The sequence below is a fragment of the Asparagus officinalis genome, chromosome 4 (genome assembly GCF_001876935.1).
Source record: "Asparagus officinalis chromosome 4, Aspof.V1, whole genome shotgun sequence".
Classification (NCBI taxonomy): Eukaryota; Viridiplantae; Streptophyta; class Magnoliopsida; order Asparagales; family Asparagaceae; genus Asparagus; species Asparagus officinalis.
The window spans coordinates 29666832-29674243 of record NC_033797.1 but is presented as its reverse complement, the minus strand read 5'-3'; the positions used below and the strand labels follow the sequence as shown (position 1 = coordinate 29674243).

General features: G+C 42.1%; 2 protein-coding genes across 2 annotated transcripts in view; both read right to left on the bottom strand.

Moving 5' to 3' along the window:
• The window catches only part of LOC109838424 (protein DETOXIFICATION 56-like), a 1862-nt gene extending 728 nt beyond the window's left edge, over nucleotides 1-1134 (bottom strand). The window contains exon 1 of the mRNA XM_020406872.1: nucleotides 3-1134. Coding sequence (XP_020262461.1) covers nucleotides 3-866 — 864 coding nt within the window. The 5' untranslated portion in view covers nucleotides 867-1134. The remainder of the gene's footprint in view (nucleotides 1-2) is intronic.
• LOC109838422 (protein DETOXIFICATION 56-like) lies at nucleotides 6535-7410 on the bottom strand (the record flags this gene model as incomplete). The annotated part of the gene is made up of 1 exon (XM_020406871.1): nucleotides 6535-7410. A coding segment is annotated over one exon (876 nt), but the record flags the coding sequence as incomplete, so codon positions are not given.

Here is a 7412-nt window from a genome sequence, read left to right as displayed (position 1 = left end):
ACGCCAAGCTCGTTGGACACTCTCGTTGATGCGCAGGTCGACAACGAGACCATCACACCGTACAACAAGTAATCGAAGTTGAGGACTAAGGTCAGGACCGCAACATTGCGCTGAGCGTCTCCCATTCTGCCCGCAAGAAGTATAAGAATCTCGTAGCACCACCACTCGAGGCAGCCGCTGAAGCAGCACTGAGCCGAGAGGGTCAACAGTCGCGTCCATTCGCTCAGCTGCTGCTTCCACCATCCTTCGTAGATCCATGACTCCGTGGCCAGCACGTAGAAAGCGAGCATGATCGTCGCACTGAGATCCGTCAGCGCAGTAGCCAGCGCGACGCCTTCTATCCCCTTGATCTTAGAAAGGAAAATGTTGAACGGCAGGTGAAAAGCTACTGCGACACCTGAGCTGAACATAATTGGCAGCGTTTTACTCTGTGAGCTCAAGTAGGCCTTTAAGGGAGCAAGAAACGAGGTAAGTAAAAGGTCTGGGAGGAGATATAACACACAGTTTTTAGCCAGAGCTGTGATTTCTCTGTTTTGGCCAAAGAGTGTGAGGATTTTGTCCGTGTAGAGCCATAACAAGGAAATAGGGAGGGTAGTTAGTAGTAATAGGATTACGGTCATGAGTAGAGTTTTGTGGAGGAGTTTGTGGTTATTGGCACCGTGGGCTTGGCCACAAATGGGCTCCATGGCCCAACAAAGGCCCGTGAGGATGGAGCCGGCCGCCAGCTGAAGCTCACCGAGGCGGCCGAGGAACGCCGTGGTGATGGCCGTTTTAGCGAACCATGTTGAGTTCATTGGTATGAGAGGGAGGGCTAGGCTTTTTTGCTTCTTGAGCTCTAAGAGAATGGTTTGTTTGAAATGTAGCATAGCTAAGTTCTAACTGGGATTGGATTGAAAAGCAAATTGGCAAAGGGAAGTGGAAGAGATTGTTTGATTAGCAACCATATTAATGCTACAAGCGTACAAGCTAAAGGTTGGCATAATTTATGATCGTTGGAGTAGTGGAGTATGAGTTCGAAAACATGTTAATGTTTGTGTAGCTTACGGCTGAAGTGGTTCCACGACCAATGACTTGGCTTTTCCATGTAGTCATATAAACTTTCTAATCAATGAAAGACATTTATTGTTTTTTGTAAGAGTAATTATTTTTGTACCCAAAATTTGGAACATGTCATGGGACTGATGATGTGAAAATTCCTTTTTAATTTTTTTTAGGTTTTTTGCGGTTACAGGCTAGGAAGATCAAAAAATCCAAGTAAGGGAAAATTGCTTGGACCAAGCAATTTGTAAGAAGTCATGCACCCCTCACCCCCAACTAGAGTCAGCCCATTATAAACTCTTTGACCCAAGTTTCCATGCTAAAATACCCCTAGCCCAACATTGTATATGTACTTTATACTGTATTTTTAAGTATTGCCCACTTTACCCCTGTTGTACCCATTTGTGGAGTATCTAAAATATTTTGTCTTATTAGGCAGTCCTCATTCCATTATACAGTGGGAAGTGACATCCGATTGGGTTCAAGAGAATTGGGGAGAATGGCATTAATGGTTGAGAGAGTTTTTTTGGAAGGAAAGGAAAAATTAGAGGGACAACATACTAAGTTCCCTCCAAATAATGTCTCATCTCAATGTAATATCTTCTTCCCTCTTTAAATTCTACTCAACAACCTTCAACAACCAAAATATTCTTAAAATTTTCTTATTAACTAATTCAACAACCAAAATGGAAGAATCTTTAATGTTTATGATTTCATTTAGCACAAATGCAACCCTCATTAAAGTCAATTCTGCAACAAGTTTAGTTGAATTGAAGATACAAGCTGCAGAGAATTTAAGAGTACCATACGAAAGTTTGTTGATAAGTTACTCTCTCGAGAAGTTCCCCAATGTATCGTTTGAGCTTTCAAAAGATGAAGATATTCTCAACATGGTAGATTATCATCGTTCAATAGGGTTTAATACGATAACTATGACTGTTACTAAAAGAGATGGAGGATCCACGCTTGTTATTCGGACAGAAACATAGCTTAAGTAAGTATTCAAAAAATTATTTTCAGGTTTTGGATACACGTTATAATGGGAACTGTGATATTTACGTCTTATATGTGACCTGAAAACATTGCACGTGACATATCGACTTTATTTGTGACATATACTAGTTAACAGTTATTTGTAATTATCACACGTGACTTATTTGTATGTTATATTCAACTTGCAGTCTTCCTAATGTAAGCTCACAGTCATCAGAGCATATCAAGGAACCTTATGAGAGGATCCCAATCGATGAATCGGAGAGGATCCCTAACGACAATCCTCAAGGAGAGCATGTGTGGACGATGAACGACGTAGTAAGTGACTCGACACGGATCCCAACATGGTGGCACGAGACAATTACTGGAAAAGGGCAGCAATTTGAAAGCGCAAAAGAAGTTAGAATGACTCTTATATACTATGCTATAGCTAAGAAGTCTGCTTTTAAATATGTTAACAATGAGCCAAAACGTATTCGTGCTAGTTGCATGTTTAGAAAAGAAACAAAATGGCCGTGGTTGCTTTTTGCTTCACGATTGAGCCATGTGTCGACCTTTGCTATAAAATTTTTTTGTTCCTCAACATACTTGTGGACAACATAACAGCACAGCTGGTCACTCCAGAGCATCAAGAAGGCGGATTGCAAGTATGCTACAATCAATTATGAAGAGGAGTCCATATATCACCCCAACTGACATTAGAAAGGAATTGCACTCTTAATACAGTTTAAAAGTTAATTAGTCTAAAGCTTGACATGCTAAGGAGACAACAAAAGACCAAATATTTAGTTGCACAAGACATTCATATGATTTACTATCCTGGTTAGTCCATTAATTTGTTGATGTCTCTTTTAGAACATATATGTATCACAGTTAACTGTAAATGTGACATGTCAGAACGCTATGTGACAAATAAGCATAACATGTGATATTTCAACGACATATGTGACACTTCAAATCTAAATATGACTCTTCAACCTTTTATGTGATATTTAGATTTGTTTTATGATATTTGAGTATTACATGTGACATTGAGATCTAATATGTGACATTAACGTATTATATGTGACCGTTAGAACTTATTCATCATTTAACAAGTTATTGTCCTTTTAACCATCATTTAAAGGTACCAAATGAAGGTGATGGAAACAAACCTATGCACTGTCTTCATCATTGAACAAGAAGAAAGAAGATTCAAGCGTTTATTTGTGTCCTATGTGCATGCATACATGGGTTTCTCAAAGGATGTAGGTCATTGCTTTTTCTAGATGGGACTTTTTTGATAGATAGCTACAAAGGGATCTTATTAGGTGCGACTGCTTATGATGGTAATTAATGCATATTTCCACTCGCATTTTGCGTTTATGACCAAGAAAATGAAGCGAATTAGAGTTGATTTATTCAAGGATTGCGGTATATTTTGTACAATCGAACAGAAGCATATGATTCACCCCGTCCTCTAGTCATTTTGTCAGATGCCGACAAATGAATAAAACAATCTTTAAAAGATATATTTCCAGATGTGTACAATTATAGATGTGTACTTCATCTTGTTGAGAATTACAAATTGAAGTTTAGAGAGATGGGTTTTGCCTCAAATGTTGCTCAATGAATTTCAAAATTATTGGAGTTTGCTGCAAATAAATATACAGAAAGAGAATTTAAAGCTGTTTTATATAAGATTAGGTTAACGGATCAAAGAGCTTACCAAGTAACTCTCAGTTATGGTCCAAATAATTGGGCGAATTATGTATTTCCTGGTATAAGGTACGTCAAATATCAGCCATTTTCTGTGAATTTGATCTGTTAAATGTCACATTATGCTTTTATATGCAACATTCATCTGTTATGTGTGACCTTTACTCATCTCATGTGGCATCACTCTATTATATGTGACTCTTATCTGTGGGCTGTGACAATTTACTATTGCTTGTGACATTTGTCGTTTATATGTGACACCTGATTGTACTTTGTGATAGTGAATTTGTGTTTGATACATATGATATTTATTTGCAGATATGGTCATATCACTTTTAATGTTGCTGAATCTTTCAACAATTGGATTCGTGTGGCGAGAACACTTCCTGTTTACGATATGATGGATCACATTCATGTGCAAATTATGGAAAGGATAAATAATTGCCACGAGATGGCAACAAAATGGAATAGCTATCTATGTCCTGAAGCGAAAAAAATTCTCCAAGAAAATTGCATGAAGGGAAACACTCTTGAAGTCTCGCATTCTATAGCTGGAATCTTTGAGGTATCATCTCAAAAATTAGTACAAGTTGATTTGGTACACAAAACATGCACGTGTCGTGCATGTGATATATTGTGAATACCATTGTAGGCGTCAAAAAATGTCTATGGGTTCCCACGCGTAGTTTGACACTAAACGAAGACAATGAACGCCATCACCCAAGTCAGAGGGGATTATCTGAAGTAAGGAGGATCATCCGAGGCCGAAGAGAAGCTAATGAGCGCACAAAGTGAGCCTACGAAGTGCACAAGTCAACGGAACGTCAATACGAGTCCGGGAAAACCAAAAATAGCCAAATCTCGAGGCAACCCGCGCAAGTGCGGGTCACCAAAAATAGCTAATGAGCAGGGTACCATATTCTTCGGTCATTGGGAGTCTCATGTACGTGATGGTTTGTACGAGACCGGACATCGTCCATGCAGTGGGAGTTATGAGCAGATTTGCAAGCAATCCAGGGAAGCAGCATTGGGAGGCTGTGTAGTGGATAATACGGTACTTGAGAGAGACAACGAACAAGCCATTATGTTTCAGGAGGAAGGAGTTGGTGCTGCAGGGATACGTGGATGCGGACTTCGCCGGTGATCATGATAAGAGACGAAGCACCATGGGGTATGTTTATACCTTAGCATCAACAGCAGTGAGCTGGGTCTCACGTCTGTAGAAAATTATGACTTTGTCTACAACCGAGGCTGAGTATGTCACGGTGACTGAAGCAAGGAAGGAGATGATCTAATTGAACGGGTTCTTGGAAGAGTTGGATCTGAAGCAAGGGAGATGAGTTCTTTATTGTGATAGCCAGAGCACTATACATCTTGCCAAGAATCCAGTATATCATGCCAGAACAAAGCACATCAACGTAAAATACCATTTTATACACTCGCTAGTTGAAGACGGAAAGTTACATTTAATGAAGATTTTGGGGAGTTAAAATCCGACGGACATGTTGACGAAGACAGTCACCATTGAGAAACTGGAGTTATGCGCAACTTCAGTTGGCCTTCACGGGTAGAAGACGAAGGCGGAGCCACACTACGAAGATCGGCACGATCGCCGGGATATTGTTGATTGAAGAAAGAATTTTTTCCAGAGGAGAAGATACATGCAAAGAAGGGGAGAGTTCGGGTGAACTCACTGCAGGAACTTTGGTCTCCAAGTAGGAGTTGTTAGTCTAAGGTGTAGACCCAAAGTCGAGATGAAAGCTGGAATCAAAACGACGAAGAGAACAAGCTGGCAGATCCACGGTCGACCGCGAGAACCTGGCGGTCGACCGCGAACGTGCACAGGGCTGGATCCGAAGGCAGTCGACCGCTACGGTCGACCGCGCCAACCCTGTAGGATTTTTGGTCTCGGGTTTTTATTGCGGTCGACCGCCGCGGTCGACCGCGACGCTGTCAAACAGTTTCCTAAACTGTTTTGGATTCTGTTTCTACCAGGACTCTATATATACCTTAAATATTTTTAGGGTTTGTACAACACGAAAAAAGAGAGCTTTTTGGCTACAGAAAGAGAGAGAATCTCAGAGAGATTAAACCCTAGTTTGAGAGCTTGTGTTTCTTCTTCAATTAATAAAGAAATTGTGTGGTGTGGCTTCCGAGGACGTAGGCATGTTGCTGAACCTCGTTAAATCTGTGTGTTCGTCTCATTTACTATTTTGCAAGGTTAGATCTTTATTTATGGTATTATTCCTATTTTCCTACTTTCAACACAAGGTCAGGAAGGGCAAGAGTTCGATTGATTGTTTCGAATCCCCAACAATTTCCAAACACATTGTGTTTTGCTTTTGACAAAAACACAATAAGAATAACAAAAACACCATGATATCCAAACAATACCTAAGATATTACTAGCGAGTAATGAAGAAAGGAGCAACATGAACGTAATATACGTGTAGTCTGGGTTATCATTAATAAGCTTCAGATTCTGCAACTAAATTCTCCTCCTCCTTTCCCAGTACCTCTCTAATTGCCACCAACTTCTGCACCTTCTCGGCCTCAGCAGCCCAATCCATCCTCAGTACCAACACAAACAACAGTCCTGCACTGCTCATACTCCCAACCAAAAACCCCAACAACAGCCCATAAACCCCAAGCCCCACCCTAAAACAAACAACCCCGGCCGAAGGCAACCCCACAAAATAAAACCCCACCACGCTCAACATCGCCAACCAAGGCCGAGAACTCCCTCTCAAAATCCCCCCACAAACCCCCAGCACAAAATTAAACAGCCATTATCATCAATGTCCTCTACACATCTTCAACGCGACGTCCGCCTGTCCACTGACTGAAACAAAAATTCCCCCATTCTGCTTTAATGGACCAACCATCAATAACCCACACAACTCCGGGCCGGCCACCAACCCCGAGCGCAAACCGAAAGGGGCGGCTGCACGCGGCTCGGCCAGCCGCAGCAAGCTCGTTGGACACCCTCGTCGATGCGCAGGTCGACAACGAGACCATCACACCGTACAAGAAGTAATCGAAGTTGAGGACTAAGGTCAGGACCGCAACATTGCACTGAGCGTCCTGCGTTCTGCCCGCAAGAAGTATAAGAATCTCGTAGCACCACCACTCGAGGCAGCCGCTGAAGCAGCACTGAGCCGAGAGGGTCAACAGTCGCGTCCATTCGCTCAGCTGCTGCTTCCACCATCCTTCGTAGATCCATGACTCCGTGGCCAGCACGTAGAAAGCGAGCATGATCGTCGCACTGAGATCCGTCAGCGCAGTAGCCAGCGCGACGCCTTCTATCCCCTTGATCTTAGAAAGGAAAATGTTGAACGGCAGGTGAAAAGCTACTGCCACACCTGAGCTGAACATAATTGGCAGCGTTTTACTCTGTGAGCTCAAGTAGGCCTTTAAGGGAGCAAGAAACGAGGTAAGTAAAAGGTCTGGGAGGAGATATAACACACAGTTTTTAGCCAGAGCTGTGATTTCTCTGTTTTGGCCAAAGAGTGTGAGGATTTTGTCCGTGTAGAGCCATAACAAGGAAATAGGAAGGGTAGTTAGTAGTAGTAGGATCACGGTCATGAGTAGAGTTTTGTGGAGGAGTTTGTGGTTATTGGCACCGTAGGCTTGGCCACAAATGGGCTCCATGGCCCAACAGAGGCCCGTGAGGACGGAGAAGC